Source organism: Seriola lalandi, unplaced genomic scaffold (genome assembly GCF_002814215.2).
Source record: "Seriola lalandi dorsalis isolate HSWRI2012SDOR001 ecotype SW California unplaced genomic scaffold, Sedor1 jcf7180002054777, whole genome shotgun sequence".
Taxonomy (NCBI): domain Eukaryota; kingdom Metazoa; phylum Chordata; class Actinopteri; order Carangiformes; family Carangidae; genus Seriola; species Seriola lalandi.
This window is the reverse complement of record NW_019525330.1, coordinates 401,637-421,463: the sequence shown is the minus strand read 5'-3', so window position 1 is coordinate 421,463 and position 19,827 is coordinate 401,637. Positions and strand designations below refer to the sequence as shown.

The 19,827-nt window shown below is 40.6% G+C and overlaps 1 protein-coding gene across 1 annotated transcript in view; it reads right to left on the bottom strand.

Annotated features, from left to right (window-relative positions):
- Positions 1-2,453: 2,453 nt before the first annotated feature.
- Positions 2,454-19,827, bottom strand: part of insra (insulin receptor a) — a 52,162-nt gene continuing 34,788 nt past the window's right edge. Inside the window, exons 6-21 of the mRNA XM_023425364.2 lie at positions 19,442-19,656; positions 17,393-17,519; positions 15,815-16,068; positions 12,903-13,070; positions 11,596-11,794; positions 10,637-10,917; positions 9,638-9,777; positions 8,856-9,015; positions 7,904-8,003; positions 7,743-7,810; positions 6,400-6,629; positions 6,155-6,265; positions 5,862-6,021; positions 5,485-5,614; positions 4,810-4,944; positions 2,454-3,991 (exon numbers count right to left, since the gene is read on the bottom strand). Coding sequence (XP_023281132.1) covers positions 3,634-3,991; positions 4,810-4,944; positions 5,485-5,614; positions 5,862-6,021; positions 6,155-6,265; positions 6,400-6,629; positions 7,743-7,810; positions 7,904-8,003; positions 8,856-9,015; positions 9,638-9,777; positions 10,637-10,917; positions 11,596-11,794; positions 12,903-13,070; positions 15,815-16,068; positions 17,393-17,519; positions 19,442-19,656 — 2,836 coding nt within the window. The 3' untranslated portion in view covers positions 2,454-3,633. The remainder of the gene's footprint in view (positions 3,992-4,809; positions 4,945-5,484; positions 5,615-5,861; positions 6,022-6,154; positions 6,266-6,399; positions 6,630-7,742; positions 7,811-7,903; positions 8,004-8,855; positions 9,016-9,637; positions 9,778-10,636; positions 10,918-11,595; positions 11,795-12,902; positions 13,071-15,814; positions 16,069-17,392; positions 17,520-19,441; positions 19,657-19,827) is intronic.

Here is a 19,827-nt window from a genome sequence, read left to right as displayed (position 1 = left end):
ACAGCCTCGGGGAACAAGCTCTTCCTGAACCTGCTGGTGCGGGAGCAGAGGATCCTGTAATGCTTGCCAGATGCAAGGAGGGTGAAAAGTCCATGGTTAGGGTGGGAGACATCCTTAATAATGTTCCTCGTCTAACCCAGGCACCGTTTATGGTAAATGTTCTGAATGGTGGGAACCACACTGGAGTGCTTTACGGTCTGATGCGGAGCGGTTGCCATACCACACTGAGATGCAGTTCATGATTATGCTCTCAGTGGTACAGCGGTAGAAGTCCACCAGTATTTTGGGGCACAGTTGAGTTTTCCTGAGGCTCTGTAGTAAGTAAAGGCGCTGTTGTGTTTAGAGAAATCATCGTAGATGTGGATGCCAAGAAACTTCAAGCTTGCCACATGCATAAAAAGCATAAAAGGTTATAGTATAGTAAGGCATAAAAAGTCATAGTATAAAGATGTCAGTGTAGTACGTCATAAAAACATCATAGTATAGTAAGGAATAAAAAGTCAGTAGAGTAAGGCATAAAAACATGCCCCCTGTTGGCTACTCGGGCCCTAAGCAGCCATTTATTTTGCTTCAGCCTTGGGTTGGCCTTGATAATGACAAACCTGTTTCACTTTGATTACTTTGATGTTGATTACTGTGTACACTGTTTTATGCTGATCTCTTTTTATTTTTTAAAATAAGGAGTAACTGTATCTGATAAATGTAGTGGAGCAAAAACTACAATATTACATGTACATGATTGCACAAAATGGAAATACTCAAGTATAAACACCAAAAAAAACTGTACTTGAGTACACTGCTTGGTTACAGTACTCAGGAAGTCATGAGTAAAAAGAGTGGACCTTTCGGTAAGAATGTTTTCTCAACTTCTGTTTCCAATGTTAAGACTGAACTTTCGATTTGAATCTTGAAGCAAGCATGGACCAAGAGTCCTTCAAGTGCTCAAGTGACTATCTACTGGGGAAGATTGTGTTATACAGTCGAAAGTTCCTGGACATTTACTGAGCGGACACCTTGTGCTGAGAATGTTTTGTCAGCCAGTCGCCATACTTTCAAAGACTGGTTTGGTGGTTCACTTCGGCCTCTCTGAAATGACTGGCTTTAAATATGAAGTGGTACAGACCTACTTGTCCTGACATTAACCCATTCAGTAGAATCTAAATCACTTGAACAAGTACATACTAAATACAGGTTGTATTTCATGATTGGAACAGACTGACATGTTGTATCATAGTGCAACAGGTGATGTGAAACATCTCCAAGCGGTGTGGATATTGGCAGCGGAGCTGGTTGATCCAGAGGAATGGAAAGTGGCAGAATTTTTGATAAATTTAAAATGAATCCAACAATGATAAAATAGCAGACGTGGTCCTCACTTTACCTGAACTGCACTGTGCAGGTGAAACGAGCTGCAAATCCCTCAATGTACCCCAGGACATTGCTTTACCTTATCTTAAAGATTACCTGTCTTTCTAAATATCTTTAATGGACATACGTTTTCAGTCAGTATTGGGCTGTCCCAGTAAAGTTAATGAAGTACTCCAGCTTCAATATCAACGGGTTGTTTTTTCAATGTAAATATGGTTGGAAGAGGTAAAGAGATTTCAGTTCCACAAAGATCAAACTGCTTAACTGCTTTCTTTGTTATCCCCCAACCAGAAATCCAAATTACGTGGGTCACAGCACTCCTGCTGGAGGGAGTGTCGAACATTCATACACACATTTTTTTGGTCTTGTCCATATGTTAAGCCTTTTTTGGAAAGGAATGGGACATTTATTCTCAGAGTTTCTGGACCTGAAATCTAATTTCTCTGTCCCCTTCTGGTACCTTGGAAAGCTTGGCCTTTGCCTCGCCTTGTGCTGCATCCTCACCATACGTCACCCAGTAAACTGCCTACTGAGTGCAGAGTTCGTGATGAGCCAGGGGAGTTTCCATATCATTGTTGTCCAGTAGGTGGCATCATTGCACTACAGCACTTCTCTGTCAAACCCAAATACACTACAGTCTGATCCAACATTTCTTTATCATATTTTTAAAATTTGTATTTCTGGTAAAAGTTTGTACGTACCTGCCACAACTCTTAACCAAATTTGAGGGATCATTGCTAAATGTTTTTTTTTTTTTTTTTTAAGGTGTAGTGTTAAGTGGTTGTTTAAAAGAGGAATAACTCCCAAAACATAGTGTAACTGTATTTCTTTTTTACTCTCAAATATCAAAATATGGACAGGCTTCAAAAATCCCACATCAGCCAGGCTCTACTTTGTATGTAAACTGACTTGAATGTGTGTATATTACATTTTTGCATGGCTGGATCTGTTGGAAACAAACCCCTGCCTTTCCATGCTCTACTCAATGAGAGAAAACCAACTTCCCTCTATATACACAGAGACACAGTATTCACTGAAGAAACACATCACCATCTGGAAAATAACAGAAGCACTGCCAGAGCCTCTTCATGAATGCACCTTGCTGCATTATTTACAGCACTATTTTATTTGATCTTGATATGATGGGCAGACATCTTAAGCTGAAGACGCCAAATGCTTCTCCCAGGCATCGCATAGCAAAAAGACCAAGTGCTGCTGGTTGATCATGAGTCCAAAAAAGCTAATTAGTATGATTTTCTGGATTAGAAAAAATAAACATAAGAGACTAACATGTAAAAACATTTTCTATGACCGGAAATACCTCAAGAATGACAACATATCAGCTATGTACAAAAACATCAATAATATATTTATATATATATATTTATATATTTTATCTTCTATACCCACTAAAATATACCAAAGAAGCAGCTATTGGTCAATCTGAGGAACTCATTCGCCAACATGTTTTTGAAAACAGTTTAAATATCCTTCAGCTGTAAATGTGAAAACTCAAAAAAGGAAAAAAAAAGAAAAGAACAAAAAGAAAGACAGGTAAATAAATTAAAAAAATATAACCCGACAAAAGTCCTGTGTTTATCCTGTGAGCCATTTTGGAATACTGCAGAGTGTGAGGAGGTAAGCCACTTCAACCAGCTTCTCCAGTGGATAAGAGTTTGTTCAAGGATGGGTCGTCTTCGACCATCCAACAGAGAGTTCCCAAAGTCTTTCATTTCATCAGTTCGTCATCCACTTGCGTACGAAGATTCAGACACAGTTCCATGACAACTGATGTAGGCCACAGACAAAATAGAAGGGCACTTTTTTTTTCAAAACTTAGCAACCCAGGGATGAACCCTTTTGTTGAAGTAGGGGGCAGGGACACAGTCTGGACTCAGGGAGGGACAGTGGGTTTAGCAGCCTTCTTGTTTGTCAAGAGTTTGTTTCACAGTTGAATCCATTATCCACCCAGTCTAGCACAAACTTGGCAATATATATATACAGTATATAAACTACAATCATTAACAAGAGAGACGCAGGAGATTCATCCTTCAATACAAAAAAGTGTCTTCTTGTGTCCGTATGTGGACTTGCTGTAGTGTGTATTTGTGGCATCTGAGGAGAAAAATAAGGTCCTGAGATTTACACTGAGGGGCTTCTGAAGAGAGTGTGATAAAAGTGTGATCTATATAAAATGACAACAAAAGACAAAAATATATTTAAATCTATAGCATCGATGTGTATGCACGGGATGTGTATAGTATGTTAGGACGGGCTGGACCGTGGTAGGGCCAGTATTCGTCCGTTGGTCTTTCCCCCGTTCATGTGTGTGAACGGGATGTGGTGCTCCTCGTAACTGCCCCTCAGGCCCATGGAGGAGGCCTCGTCCCTGTCCAAACACTGCTCCCTGTGGGAGTAGGACGACGGGTCCAGCGGGATGCTCTCCATGTTTTCCATGTCCAGATCAAAATCTTCACTTTCGGGCGGCTTGTTCTCCTCGCTGTAGAAGAAGGAAACCTCCTGGAAGGAAGGATGCAGGTCCTCGCGCAGCATCTCGATGATCTCCTGGAAGGTGGGACGCATCTTGGGGTTGTACTGCCAGCACATCTGCATCAGGTTGTGTCTGGGTGAAGAAACAGGGAGAGTGCGATCACAGTTAAATGATACTGATGTCTACATTATTCATGCATACATCCTTTGTTTTTCAGTAACATTTGCTTAAAACTAATGAGCCCATTAAAACTACTTTGCCATTAAAGAAAAACTAAAATGAAAATTTAAGATTTACATTTTCAAAAAGAATGAATGGGTTTGGGGCTGAGAGGAGCAGAAAATAATATAATATAATCTAATCCTGTACAACACCACTTTTAACTATGACTGAATTGACACTGCATTACATCTGTCCATCCTGAAGAGTGACCTCCCCCCTATGTTGCTCTCTAAGGTTTCTTTTGTTTTCCCTATTTGTTGCACAGATTAGGTCTGAAACTAACTATATTTCTTATCGCAGATTCAATTATTTTCTCGATTGATCAATGAATTGTTTGATCTATAAAACGTCAGAAAACCATGAAAAATGTCTCCAAATGTCTTGTTTTGTCCGACCCACAGTGCAAAACCCACAGATGTTCAGTTTACAGTAAGAAGTCAAAACAGAGATAAGCAGAGAATCAGACAGTTTGGCATTTTTCATTAATAAAAGGCTTAAACGATTCATTTATTATTAAAATCATTGCAGGATAATTTTCTGCCAATTGGCTAATTGATGTATAGACTAATTATTGCAACTCTAGTGCAACTTACAAGATCCTCTGAGGCAAATTTGGGATTGTGGGCTATGTAAACAAACCGACTTGACTCAGGTTAGAAATAATTTACATATAACAACTAAACTAGTTTTTCTGTCCGTATCAAATGTAGCCCTGCTCTTGTACTTACAATCTGTCTGCACAGTTGTCTGGTCGGTCCAGGAAACCTCCGTCCATGACAAACTTAAGGACCTGCTCATTGGACAGGCCCTGGTACGGCTGCTCAGCCAATGTGCTGATCTCCCACAGCACAACCCCAAATGACCTGGCAAACAGGAGGAGGAACGACAACAACAGCGACACAGGGAGAATGAGGACAGGCCAATTAAACACCTAACAAGAGTGGATCTGTCTGTAAACACTTGATGCAATGAACAGGTAGGCCAAGGGCAGAGGCGGCGGCTGCACTGCTGGTAAACAACCAACGTTGAACGTTGAAAAAGCTGGTTAGCTGCACACAAGCGTTCTGGTCTCACGTTTTAAAATTTGTGATGTGTTTACTGTTTGTTATTCTAGTCTGGACTCAGATCTCTTGTGTTGATCAACTTATCACTTACTATGTGTGTGTAAAGTATGAACAATGGTACTGTATTAAAAAGGAAGCTGCAACTGAGGAGCTGCTTATAGATTTAGAAACATCAACCATTATAAAACTTCTGCTAAACAAAACCGGATTTCCAAACATCCGGCTGCTCCACGTTCATTTTCTTACTTTTAGGTAATACTTGACTATCACTCATAACTATACATACTATGCACAGCACCTATAGCAACACATAAACCTGAAGTTTGAAGTGTCACTGACCAGCAGTCTGAATGAGCAGTGAAGACACCGTCCTTCAGAGACTCAGGTGCCATCCACCTGACAGGCAGCAGGCCTTTCCCTCCTTTCCGGTAGTAGTCTGTCTCGTAGATGTCTCTCGTCATACCAAAGTCTGGGAAGAAAAGATGAAAGTTATGAATTAAGTTAGTTACAGTCAAACATGCGCTGGCTTGGTGTCTTTGAATGTGTCTTATTCAACTTTCCTACAGATTTCAGTGTCAGTATCTAAACACTGGTGTTGAAGCCACTGAGGGGCTGCACAGACGGGACAGTGACTGACGTGTCCAGTAAAAATCCCACATGTCTTGACTTTAACCAAATCAACTTCTGTGTTTCTGTTGTGTTTAATAAAAACGTACCTCCTATTTTGACGGTAAGATCGTGAGCTACCATGCAGTTCCTGGCTGCCAGGTCCCTGTGAACAAATTTCTTGGCGTTAAGGTAAGCCATGCCGTCTGCGATCTCAGCAGCCATTTGGATCATCTCCTTCAGAGTGGGCGGTGGACGCCCGGGGTTGTTCTAGGGGACACAAGAAGAGATTTTAGATTTACGATCTGCTCATATAGAAAATTCTGTTTTATTTTTCATGTCAGCAACTCATGAAACAAAATTACACTTTGTGATGCAGGGTTGACTGTTGTAAACTCATTACCTCAGCATCAGGTCGCAGCGAGCGCAGGTAGCTCTTCAGGTCTCCGTGGGTCATCAGCTCCATCACCACCAGGGTGGGCTGGCCCTTGGACACAACACCCAGCAAACGCACCTGGGAGACGAGGACGAGGAGTTTTTCATTTCAGTATAGTTCGATCACATTATGCAACCATGACGATTGCTCCAATGATTTATCCTCTATGTACAATATGAATTCTTCTTGCAAAAGATGTCGTCTCTCCTTACCACATGGTGGCAGCTGAAGGCCTTCATGACCGACGCCTCGTTCAGGAACTCGATTCTCTCCCTCAGACTGGCCGACTCGTTCACCGTCTTCACCGCGACGTGTGTGTCCGGCTCGCCTTTGATGATGTCCTTGGCGATGCCCTCGTAGACCATGCCAAAGGAGCCCTGACCCAGCTCCCTCAAAATGTTGATCTTCTCTCTGGCCACCTCCCACTCGTCCTCCTCATACACTGCAAACACATGTACAGAAACATATACATTACATATTACATGTTATGATGACTGAGTTCACAGGCACACAAGAGAGCGGGTTACTGGCATTATTTCAAGTGAATTAAATGTTAATAAGAAACCTCATTAAAGGTATATGATGCTACAGTGTGAAGAGTTGTGTGAACTATTTTTGGCTTTGGACCATGTGAACTGAATGAATGAGCGTTGATAGAAGAGAGAGAAGTTTTTCCTAACTGCACTGAATGTTTATTTAATAAACCCAATCAGACTTCATCATGTACACGTGCAAATCATGTGCCAAATAAAGTTTCTTCTGGAGACATCTATATGTATCAACTATCTCTGAATCTTGATCCGTCAAAGGAAGTTCCAGAAATCAAGATGAAATCTGGGAATTGATCTGAATCCTTAAATGCAAATGAAAGGCTTAAAAAGCAGAGAGTTAACAGTGACATCATGTAATTCATGATAATCACTAATTACTAGTGTTAAAATGTTATAAAATCACTTAGGAAAACACAGAGAAACTCCCTTCCATCAACACATGTAGTGTCAAACTTTCAAACACATTCACCATTTTGCACAATGAAGCTTAAATGTCCAAGTGAAATAATAATAAGCAAAACCCATATTTGAGTGAAGGGGGATTTATACTTGACACAAGGGGTGTGGTGAGGATTATTGCTGTCAAGCTTTGATTTAAAGTTCAACGTCAGATTTTGCTGATGGTACCACTGTAACACTTGAGCCCTGTATTGTACATGATCAGGTCGTATTACATTGTCCACACAGAGGAAGGTTTGTCTCCTCTCCTTACTGAATTGGAGACTACTGGTGTGAAATGCCATGTTAAAGATTTTTCATTCACTGTGACAGAAAACCGTGATTTTGGTGTTCTTTGCTCTGCTGGTTAAAGGAAGAGGGAAGAAGTGACTGAGCCTTTCTTTAACTTGCGAGAGAAAACAAGCCGCCAAAGCTGACCAACTGTAGTTACATTTTTTAACAAGGTGCCATAATCGCTTAAATCAAAACTATAAATCCACTTTCAGGTTAAAAAAGAAAACACAGCGTCTGTATTATTGATCAAAATGCTTAAAACCTTCGCTTACCATCATTAGCGCTGAGATACTCTGGGTTTGAAGAAGTGTAGATGGGACCACTTGGCCCTTGAGTTTGACTAAAAGGAAAAAGAAAAAAGCATTTCATAAAATGTTGACGAGTTATGAAATAATAAGAAAATGGCCTTTAACAGGATGGGATAATTGCATACTTCTTCTTGAACATGACGAATCCTGTCACAGCCACAAACAGCAGCAGGACAAAGCAGATGACCGGCCCGATGACGATCTTTACAACGTAGAGAGGATCGCCTGTTCAACACAACCGCCCAGACAATGAGTCACATTTCAGGTGAAGAACAAAAACAAGCTCTTATGAAACCCACACGTTAAACCGCAGCTAGAATCAATATGCTGCTCTGTGAACATAATGAGCTTCAAATACAATTAGTAGCAGGCTTTTCGTCATGTGTGATAATGGTTAAAAGGACTGAGTCAACAGCTGATCAGTTTGTAGATAAGAAAGCGTCAGATAGTAAGGTTAATGAATAGCAGCTACAAACAGCTTGAATTTACTAAGTATGATAAGATTTGATTAGAATTGAGGATGGAGAATTGATACCTTTTCTTAATGTTTTTAGCATTTTCTGAATATATTTCTAAAGCATGGAATAGCAGAAGAACAACTTATGATAGATAACATTATACTTTCATCTATATGGATTACAGACCATCTAAATCAGACATATAATGTTTTAACTGACATAAATTTGTCTGGATTATGTTTGTTTCTATTTGTAAATCATGTTTACACTTGTGAAGCTGTGCGTATACGTTTATTTAATTTCCATTGTTGGATGTGTCCTGCAACTTTATGTGTAGGCTATTCATTCTTGTACAAGTTCAATATATTCTGCTGTATGATGCTGGTGGGTTTCCATAGCAAAATGTTTGATTTGTTGTTTATTAATGTGTCGGTGTTTAATTCCATGAGAGATGGGTCATGTAAATGGCCAGACAGAAAAATAAGACTATTCATTCATTCATTCATTCAAGAACTTTTCCTTATTCACAAACATTTTTCAGAGTATGAAAATGATCAAAGGAATTTCCTACTAAACCAAGTCTTGGCTTGGTTCGCCTTCACGGCAGACGGAAACTTACTTGCGTCCTGGACATAGAAGTACGTGGGCTCGGTCCAGGATCCGTTCCCGGCCAGCGATGTGGCCCGGATTCTCACTGTGTAGTTCCCAGGATGCATCACTTTCAGCTTGCAGCCACGGGTCACTTTGTACATGTTCCTCGACACACAGTAGTGCAGCTCCTACAGGGGACAACAAAGAATATACAATGTCGCATGACAAACAGCTGCTTCATAATTTCCCAGTTTTAAATATCGTGTTTAAAATAACATTTTGACTCATGTTGGAGGAAACTAAAATACTTCAAATTGTTCATGTTTCCATATTTCCACTGTGGAAACATTTGAGTTGTTTTTTTTTTTATTATTGTTTTCCACAGCAAATGACAGTCTGCAGCATCGGACAAATGTTTTGTAGATCAGTCTCCATAGCAACTAAAACATGGTGCAACGACAAAATGACTTCTTCATTTAAGTAATCAAACAAATGACATTACTGAGACCACAAGGCCAAACTTCTAAATACAAGTCAAGTAATAAGCATTGCCTCTCTTATTTGTGCTGCATGGCGAGCTTTAAGATGGATACATTTAATTTGATTTGATTGTCTTTCATTACTGCTCCGAGCTATTGTGTTTAATGAGGAAGGGAAATATGAAAAGTGCTTTCTGAGTAAGAATGAGTTTATGTGTAGCGGTAAACTTAAAATGAACCCATGTACTCTGTGACCCAGCGACACATGACGCTGCATACACTAGAACAATAAAGGCATGACAGATGTGTGTGCAGATGTGTGTTCCTTCACCTCAGAGTCTCCCAGTCTCTTGTAGTTGACTTCGTACAGGATGATCATACCATTAGGGGCCACAGGTTCCAGCCATGTGATGTGCACAGTGTTTTCTGCCACATTGTAACTGATGGGACCAACGATGTCATCCGCTTTGTCTGCGGAGAACAAAGTCACATGGTTTCATGAATCATATAATTATACATAATTCTGGTTGAAACGGGATGCTGATTTGGAACTTGAAGACATCGACACTTAGGATGAAAGTGAGACGTCAATTTCACGATTAAACCCTGAGAAAAGTTTAAACAATTATTAGCGTAAAGCAGTGGATCACTTGTGCCAAGATAAACGGTTTGCTTTGATAGGATGGACAGAAACCAGCGACTTCTGGCCCCTTGGTGAATGTTAAGACCAACATTCACTCTTCTCTCAGCTATGTCTCAACCTCTGAGAAAAATATCTGGTTTTTAGCTGATAAACTGGGAGCAGCTGAGAATTCAACCAGAACGTTAAAGTCGTGAGCTGTAAAACCAAAACAATGAGCTGAAACAAATGAAAATGCTCTGTAGAGCTGAGGGGGAACTGCAAGTCAGGTAGCAGTCAAGTAATAATTATCTGAGGTGGGTTTCTCACTTCAAGTTATACTTTTCTCATTATACGTATCATTCTTTCCCTTGTAAATATAAAAATATTGATTACCGCAGCTTTAAGAGATTTGTGTAAAATGTGTCATGTTTAGCTTAAAGTGCAAAAAAATCAGTAATGAACATTTCAGAACCAAAGATGTTGCTAAAATAAACAAATAAGAATCCTGAAGATTATCACTTCCACAAGAGAGGGAAAGATCTGTGACGATACTATTAATAAAAGTAACTAGATAAATAAATAATGATCAGACAGTCAAAAGCTGAAGTAGGCAGGACCCTCTTAATGACAGGGTTTAATACATAAACCTATATTATCCATCTCCTTAGTAACGGCAACAGAGGAATCAAACTCTCACTGTCTCTTTACCTTCAGGCATCGTGCGGGCGCTGACATACGCTGCCATGCTGCAGCGGGCCGGGTCGGTCGGGTGGTTGCATGCATGGATCTCAATCTGGTAGCTGGTGAAGTGCCGCAGGTTGGAGATGACAGTGGACTCTTTGGCGTGGACCGTGACCACAGACTTGGTGCTTTCGAAGGTTTCCTCGTCATTGGGGATGTGTGTGCCCTCGGGCGGGCTGGGGGCGGTGGTGTGGAAGGGGAGCGTTCGGTTGGCGATGCCCATCACAGAGCGTCGCTGTCTCGAGCGTCTAGACAAGGCAAGACATGTTAAGAGTGCTTCACATAAAGTATAACAGACATCAAAGTTTGAAAAACAGCATAAGACATTTAGAGGGAGGAAGAAAATCTAAAAAATTAAAAAGGATGAAAACGTAGAATTAAATAACAGGGAAAAACCGACAATCTGACATTCATACTGGCTTCACACGGCTGCCTGAGCAGCTGTGTAGCACTGAGCAAGGAGCCAGAGTTTGAAATTCTCTTTCTGGCTCTTTTTTACGTTACTCAACTATTTTTCACTTTTATTGTGAGCAACTGAGTGCAACACCATGAAACTCCTCGAGGAGAGACTGCCTGAAAGTGTGCGCCGTTATCACGTTTTTAAACAATATCACATCTCGTCTCTCACAACGACAGGCCAGCTTTTCACTCTGTCTTCCACTGTGGTCGTTTGGATCAATTTTAAACAGTTTTGTTTTCCCGATGTGCTTGGAGAACATGTTGTATAGACTGCTTGAGGACTGTGCTTGGATGCATTTACAAACATTATTTTTGTGTTTTTCTGTCTGTCCATGCACCTGACAGAAGCCTTTACCTTAAAAAAACAGTCCTCTAGAGGACAACGTTCATGAATGAAAAAACACAAAAACTACAGCTTTCTTAACGTTAAATTCTTAAAAAGACAATTCTGTTGTCAGTTATCTCACTTGATCTCAAAGACTTCATTGTGCAGGTAATTCTCAAAGGTTTTGCGATACTCTGAGTCTTCTTTCTCCTTCTTGAGCTCTTTGTCGGTTTTGGGGCAGGCGCAGCATCGTGTCCCCTGGCCCTGCTCCTCTGTCTGGTTCCACTTCTGCTCCTCGTCACTGTCCACCTGAGTGGGCACCCGTGATGGCAACTTCATCCCTGGTGAAAAGGAGGCAGACATGGCAACCAGAGTGGAAAAAAAAACAATCAATCAGAGAGAATGGGATGACAGCTGAGATTAACACAGACACATAACACAGTCTGATGCACAAATATCCACACACACGCCTGAGGGGCAGGTCTGTCATTGTCATCCCCAGGTCTTCACCCTCTGTAGTGGAGATGAATTACTAGTGACATGACCTCCCCGCAGACTCCCATTTCTCTGGGTGTGTGGGAGTTATGGGAGTTCAAAAGAGGAAAGCTTGGGCTCGGTTGTGTGCTAATATGGAAGGGCAGTGATGGCAGGGCATAGACGCAGGTCAGGTTGTGACAGGAATAACTCTACTAAGATAAATATCTGAACGTTGCCTGAACCCGAGCCAGAGTGAGGGGAAGATCCTGATTGTCTTCGTACAACGTTTTGTGCATTTTAAACTACATAACATCACCCGAAAAAGATTCCTGTACCTTACCTCCATCTGATTCTCTTGCTTAGTCGGAACAGAATAGCGCTATCTCTGTTAGGAACAATGGTTCAATTTACATGAAGATCACTCTGATTAAAATGCACTCAAAGATAAAAACCGCTCCACAAATTGTGTCATGTTTTTCTGTTGCACATATTTCATCCTGCAGAGGCACCATTAACACCGTGCCTTAGACATTTTGCTGCCATCACGTGGTAATGTTTCATTTAATTTCCTGCCAGGGCTCCTAAAGCTAATGAAACAGCAAGGCGTCTTTAGCTGGTTCTGGAAAAGCTTGTTGTGATGCATGTTGTTAAGATTGTAGGATTTTTGTTGTGTTGATTTATATATAATGGGGGTCGATATTTATTTGGAAAATCGAAATAAAATCTTCTACCTATGAATTACCCGTCAAGGTGAATGAGATCACAAAGTCATTACAGAGCATCCTGTGAGGAAACTGGAGCAACTTCAGGTCATCAATAGCTTTCGAGTGAGAACAGCTCTTCAACTAATGGAAAGCTGGCAAAAGTTGTTTCTTTTTTTTCCTCTCTCGTTCTCAGACACAGTCAGACACACAAAACCACTAAAAATGCAGCAGACACAATAACAGGACAACCGCAAACAATGAGACTCACCTTTCTGACAGTAGTCAAACTTGTAGAGCTCGCTGGCTTCAGGTTGGCGCTGGCAGAACACCAAGTAGTGAGTGATGTTGCCGTTGGGGTCATTGGGAGGTTTCCACTTGAGGATGATCTGGGAGGAAGAGTTGGACGAGGAAATGGGGTCCAGCGGGACCGAGGGTTCTAGGGACACATCACAGAAATACAGAGGAAGTTGTTCAGTAAGGAGGAACTCTTATTACTCGGTAGACGGGGGGTGAAACAATATATATATATAACATGGTACAATATGAATCGTGGACCTGAAAAATGAATGAAAGCAAATTAGACTTCCGAAAGCATACAGTATGTCCCAAAACACTGGTTGTGCAGCAGTGAAACAAAAACACAAAGCTAACAAAGTAGAAATGAGTGAGACACAGGGTACAAGCATTAAAACTATTTAAAAGTAAGTTAAATTATGAATAAAAATATAAATATTCAGCCTGTTGCCTGAAAAGCTGATTTTCTGTAAGCAAAGGTTTTTTTTTTTTTTTTTTTAAATACTGCCAGTATAAATTTTGTTTAAAGTTTTATTGTGCAGCAAAGCAGTTCAAAAAATTATAAGATTAATGAATGAATCTGTTTTTCTTAAAATGTCATTTCTCATATTGAAATCGTCATGATTTTACCAAAGAAAACAACCATTACTGTTAAAAACATCCTGTAAAAATTTAGTAAATGTTAAAAGATCAAATCTTATCTAAAAGAAGGTTATGAAAGTGACTTTGAGACAAGATCTAATGAAATCAATGTAGAAAGTCTGGTATACTGACGTCCCAATTAGCAAATGTCTACAAATGAATCATTGGGATTTATCAAACACAGCAAAGAAGAAACGCTGTTTCAATCTCATTTGCATTTCATATCACACTTACTGGCAGGGTGTTGCCCTTTGACCAGCAGCTGTCTGCTCTGGGTATTCCCCCTGTTTTTCTGTTTGGTAATTACATTACTCAATGTTTGTATTCCCCTCATAATAGATCAATTGATAATATGAACACTGTCACTATAGTTAGTGACGGGCAAATGAACAAAATATTGATTTTTGGTAGTATTTCCTGCACTATGGGCATCACAAGAAAGAGAGGTATAGAGGTTTATTGCTATAGAGGTTGTGATTTGCACATTTCTGGAAGGCACTTTCAGAAACTGCAGGTACTTCTGGTTTATAATTGTATTTCAGTTTTAGTTTATTCGTAGTTCTCAGTGTGGCTTTGGTAGTTTTAGTTCAGTTCTTTTTTGTGTGTTTAACTGTGGTTTAGATTTTTTGTTTCAGTTCTTGTTTTCAGTAGTTTTAGCAGCTGTGGTATTTTGTATATTTCCAAACTTTGCTGTGAAAACACAAAATTCAAATTATCTATGTTAATTTTCTTAATGAGCAAAATTTCACTATCACATCATTTTAAGAATTAATATGACTGAAAGATCGCTGGTATTTTCAAGTTGCAAAACAAAGTAGGATGTGATGTATGTTCTTCTGTTCTTAACTGGGTTCTACTTAGTGAACACAGATTAACAGCACTAACACAAAAGGCACAACAAACATTAGTCACTGTGTGATTTGCAAAAGCAGGATGGGGTCTGGTACCAGCCACTTATTGTTTATAATCTACATCTAAATGTGTTTTTTGATCTTTGATTTTGCATCAACTGTGGCCAGCTGATAAAAAAGTAGAAAAAAAAGGTTGCTTGCTACATGTGGCTTGAACACTGACTGGCATCACCTTATATCCTACTGTGGATGAGGCATCTTTTGAGTTGACATATGAATCAGATTTTTGAGTGGGAGGCAAAGAAACCTCTTGAAAATGTCCTCGCCTGAAGTAAAAAAAAAAATATATTTCTGAGAAGACTGAACATAAGTTTAAATGTTGACATTGTACATTATAGAAAGTGTGTGTGAGCGGGAGAACGGATGTGAGCAAGGAGCGGTGCGTGGGGATGTCAGATTGAACCCTAAGGAGACAGAGAGACCTGAGCTTCGTTGTCACAGTGTGATTTTGTCGTTCCCATTTCATGACAGTGCAACACACTGGTCCGACCGCATTGTCAGACTAAGTTTCACCAGCAACAGCTTATCTGTAATGACAGCTTTGCCCTTCTGACGAGGTTTGCTGGTTAAAAGTGACACAGTCCAGGATCCGGAGCTGGGTAGACAACAACCCTCCCTTGGCTGACTGCTGGAAGCCTGTTTCACGTGAGTGAGGGTTGTCATGTTTGATGTTGTTTATCAGGAAGGAAATGCACATTGAGTAAAAGGAAGCCACTTAGACGGGCCATCATGACTACGACAAACCCAAACTGCACACGACACACTCTGTGGGTGGCAGAGTACAATTAGTTTCTGGGGAAGAGATTTATGATCGCTGCGTGACCAACTGATGCAGACACCTTGCACGAGGTAGCGCCCTGTAGGTCAGTGGCACCCCAGGCGAATCGTGCCATCTGTCTTCCTCTTCCCTGTTCTTGTGCCAAGGACATTTTGGCAGCAGCCAGACTGACACACACCAACACCGACTCCGCCAGTCAATGATAGTAACACCGCAGGAAATGTGGATTCAAGATCAGCCTAAAAATAAGTGAATGAAGTCTTGTACAATCTGAGGAGAATTCATTATAGGAGTGACTCAGTATGCTCATACAGGCCTTTTCCATAGTGGGAACTTATCATAATCACAACCTGTGCTTTTACAAGGTTTCTGCAGGGTTCACCAAGTTACACTGACGATCTTTAAGAGCGAGTTAATGCCACACATAACACAATATCTGTTTGACGAGGTGAGGGGTGAGGGGTGAGGGGTGGTGTCCAGAGATTTGAAACACAACAAGGTTGTATTTATTTTACTGAAGAACCATTGAACAACACAAATATGAATCAGTCTTACTGGTGGCATTGGTGCGAACATAGATGATCTCGCTCTTGGCTCCGTGGATCTGGTGCTCGTCAGAGGCTGAGAGCTGGGTTTTCACCATTATGGCGTACTGTGTCCACGGCTTCAGCGGCAGGATGAGATGACCTGGTTCAAACTGCTCTTTGTCCCCCTCTGAGGCTCGACGTGGAGGGTCCACGTCAGCGATCACCCAGCTGTTGGAGCCGCAGGCGTCCTGCCCATCAAACTCAGTTACGTTCTGAAAAGGTCTGTGTTGGGAAAAACAATAAGAGTATCCAAATGAAAAGTGTGTTATGTGTAGGCCTAAATTGTATTTCACTTGAGAAAGGCTATTGAGTTTCAGTTTGATGCTTTCAAGCAATTTATCATTGTATTTACTGGACCAGTCAGAAGAGGAAAAGAGCTGTGTAAACATCACTAAGGCCAGAGAGTCCCTCAAAATGCAGCTGGTTCATAGGGAGGATATTCAAAAACACTTTCTGATGAATTTATCATTGTGTGGGGGTGTCACTCCGAAAAGTCAGATTTGAACAAATGAGAACTAACTACTTATTTGTTGAAATTAATTCAGTGCAATCCCTATCCAACCAGCAAAAAACAAAGAGAATAATCGCCTTGTTTACTGTGGATGTGCAATATAACAGAGTGACAGTGTGTTTTAAGAGCACCCCCAAGCTCGAAGAAACGGCACGGCCAGTTGTGAATATACACTGATTTTTAAATTTGGTCAGACCATTACAGATTCAAAGTTGTTTTCCGCCCACAGTCAATTAGTTTAGTTGTTAAGAAGGTGACAGCTCTAATGTTTTTAGATGTCAAGTCATGACAAAAGCTGAAAGACTGACTCATGTTGGTCATGCTAAATGTAAAACACCCACTTATACAAGGAATTCACACGCCATTCTGCACATTATACCTACAAAGTTGTAGCTTAGAGGAGGAATCCTTTTACACATTAAAGACTGTTTGCTAGTCTTAGGAAGTACTACTGTGCATGTGGAAAAAAAAGTTGTATGAAGCCTTTTGTGGCTCCAGAGGGAGCCGGTTGGAGCTGAAGGCAAAAGAATCTGTATGTGTGAAGTTAGAAAAGTGTCTCTGACCAAACTGTCAGTGCACTGTGGGTATTGCAAGCGCCGGGTTTTCAAAATTAAGAAAAATGTGTGGAATAAAAAGGAAGATATTTTAGGGTCTGCCGCATTTAGTCTGTTCATCATGAGAGCGTTAGTGTGTGAGGTTCAATGAAACCTCTGCGTGACCAGCAACACCACTAAAGGTTGTACCGACTGATGAATCAACACAAACAACAAATTTGATGTTTGCCATTAATTTATCTTATCAATAAGACAGATTGTTTTCAGATTGTTAATGTGTTGTCACGGTTTCTATGCAAGTGTTTTTAATGAGTCAGTGAAGCAGGAATTGACGTTATCACTATCCACCAGATCTAACTGATCAGCATGTTTCTACTTTTCTTATCTACAAAGTGCTCAAGCAGCTGAAAACAATATTTGTCTGGCAGAGATCCAAGTCTGACTGTGACTGTGGGTGACTGATGACTGAAAATTAACTTACGCTTCTTTGTAAAGCACCATGAATCCCAGCAGGTCTCTGAAGTCTGGAGGCCAGAAGGGTTCCCACTTGACCATTATTTTATCGCTCATGGTTCGGATCTGGGTAAACCTCAACACATGGTTCTCGCCTGAGAAGAGACATATATCAATTAAAAGCAATAAACAGCTGAAAAAGTTCCAAGTAAAGCAGGTTATCATTGATGTTTTTAAACTGCTGTTATTGGGAGACATTAGTGAAGAAACATCTGCTTTCATTGATTTAACAACCCAATGTCCTGGAGCAGCTGCCGCCTACCTTCACCTACTCAATCAATTTTAATAGATTAGGTTTAGATAAGAGACTGTTAACCACCATTCTAAATAAAATGGTCTTCAGCAGACAAGCAAAGCTATATTTACTTTATGTGCACACGTGAACATCTGTCTTTGCCTTCAGTGTGGTTGGACAGAATTACATAACTGTAGTGCAAAATAAAAATTCAAGCGTTGGAGCTGAGTGGAGTTAAGAATTCAATAGTGCAAGAGCATTTAGGGTAAAATTCTTCGTCCTGCACTGAGACTGGAAAGCAATCAATGATCCGACGCCAGAGACTATTTCTGAATACAGATAGGGGCCCTATACATGACCACCTGGTACTGACAATTCACACCTAGGCCATGTGATAAATGAGTCAGTTCCAATCATTCATGCAGACTGTGAGATGCAGTTAAGAGCTCAGAAAAAGCTAGTAAGTGGACCTTTGAGTCAAGTTAAGTGTGCCACATGTGCTTTGCCGAGGTCAAGAATGAATTTCCATGCTCAAAACTTTCTGTATGTGTCTTGGACATTTGACACTGCAAAGCGTGAACGCTGCAAAAAATGTGATGAATGGATAAGAAGGATCACAGACGCGTTTGCTGAGGGTTGACACAACAAAGCAAATGTGAGGCAAGTTCATCATATTTTTTAAGGTACTTATTGAAAACTAGACCAAGCATGCAGCAATAAGAAGCCCCTTGATAAAAAAAATATTAGCCTGGCTTTGTGCATGTCAGTGGCTCAGTTTAATCAGACACAGACCTTTGTATTAGACAGAGGTCTGTACAATCTTTATAATTCAAAATAGACCAGTGGAACACCTATCCAAACCCTAATGTGCAACTGAACTACAAGGCACCTATGGACAGTCAGAACCAGTCTAAAATTCACCTGAGGATAATCTGAACTAATCCAAAATGTGGTCTAACCAACTGAAAAGGGAAGCAGTAAGACATGCAATCAATTATGAGCAGCTGTAGTTGGAAAAGAGTCGATTCTTATGTCATTTTCCCTGAACTTCTCTATTCGCACGCTCCCCTTTGCCTCAAAAAACACACTTTTCTCTTGTGATTATTATGACGCACCACAAAATCAGACCTTATAAAGACTCCACTCTGATCCACTTGGGTACGAGACATATTCACACACCGACCCAAGATCTGTGGCAAAAACCTACCTAATAACTCTGCCTAATTAGACTGAATAGTTGGACCCAACCAGACTCAGTTCCCGGATCCTGAACTTTTCTTTCCTGACCCTCTCTCTTATGTCGATTTAATAAAGGAAACATCTGAAACATATAAAAGCGAGATTATGCCCATGTCTTTGTCTCTGAAGAAGAACAATGAATTGTATTCTTTATTCTAGGGATGATGAAGGCTTTAAATGTTGATGTTGTATTAGAAAACTAAACGTCTTGCATTTGTAAGATTAATAATAATCGGTTATCATATCCGTATCGGCCATAACAAACAGGTACTGAAGAGATGATAGTTACAGGCCCTGAAATTACATATCGGTGCACGTCTTACAAAAATAGCAGAAATCCTATATCACCATGTTTAACCGTTGTGAGAGCTTTGCTCTGTTGGTTGTTCCTACTAAACTATGTGACTATGACATCTGCAAACACACAAGGACAGGAAATGACAATAACTATGTCTATGTTTGCGTCTGTATCAGGGACGACTCTGTGTTTCCTGTTGCCATAGTAACTCCTGCAACAATGATCTCTGGAGTTGAGGCTCTTACATGAGGCCTGGTCTCCGTTGGTCTTGGAGGCAATGTCGTTCTTAATATGCCGCTCTTTGGTTCCCGTGACCTCCTCCATCTTGCGGATCTCAGACATGCAGAGTTTGGAGTTGTAGTGGAAAAACATGCGCCCCTGCAGGATGGTGAGCTTATGTTTGGACCAATCCCAGAGCTGCCGCAGGTTCTGGTTGTCCAGGGCATAAAACGAGTAATTTCTAGAAATGAACACATAGGATTACATGAACATACTTTTCATGATGCATATAACACTTGGCTTGAAAAGGCGTCTCAAGAAACATGAGTAGAAAAGTATTTCAGAATGCCTCCTCTACAATTTGCATCATATGTTGATCCTTTGCCATTTCTACTGTAAGTGTAGCCCATTG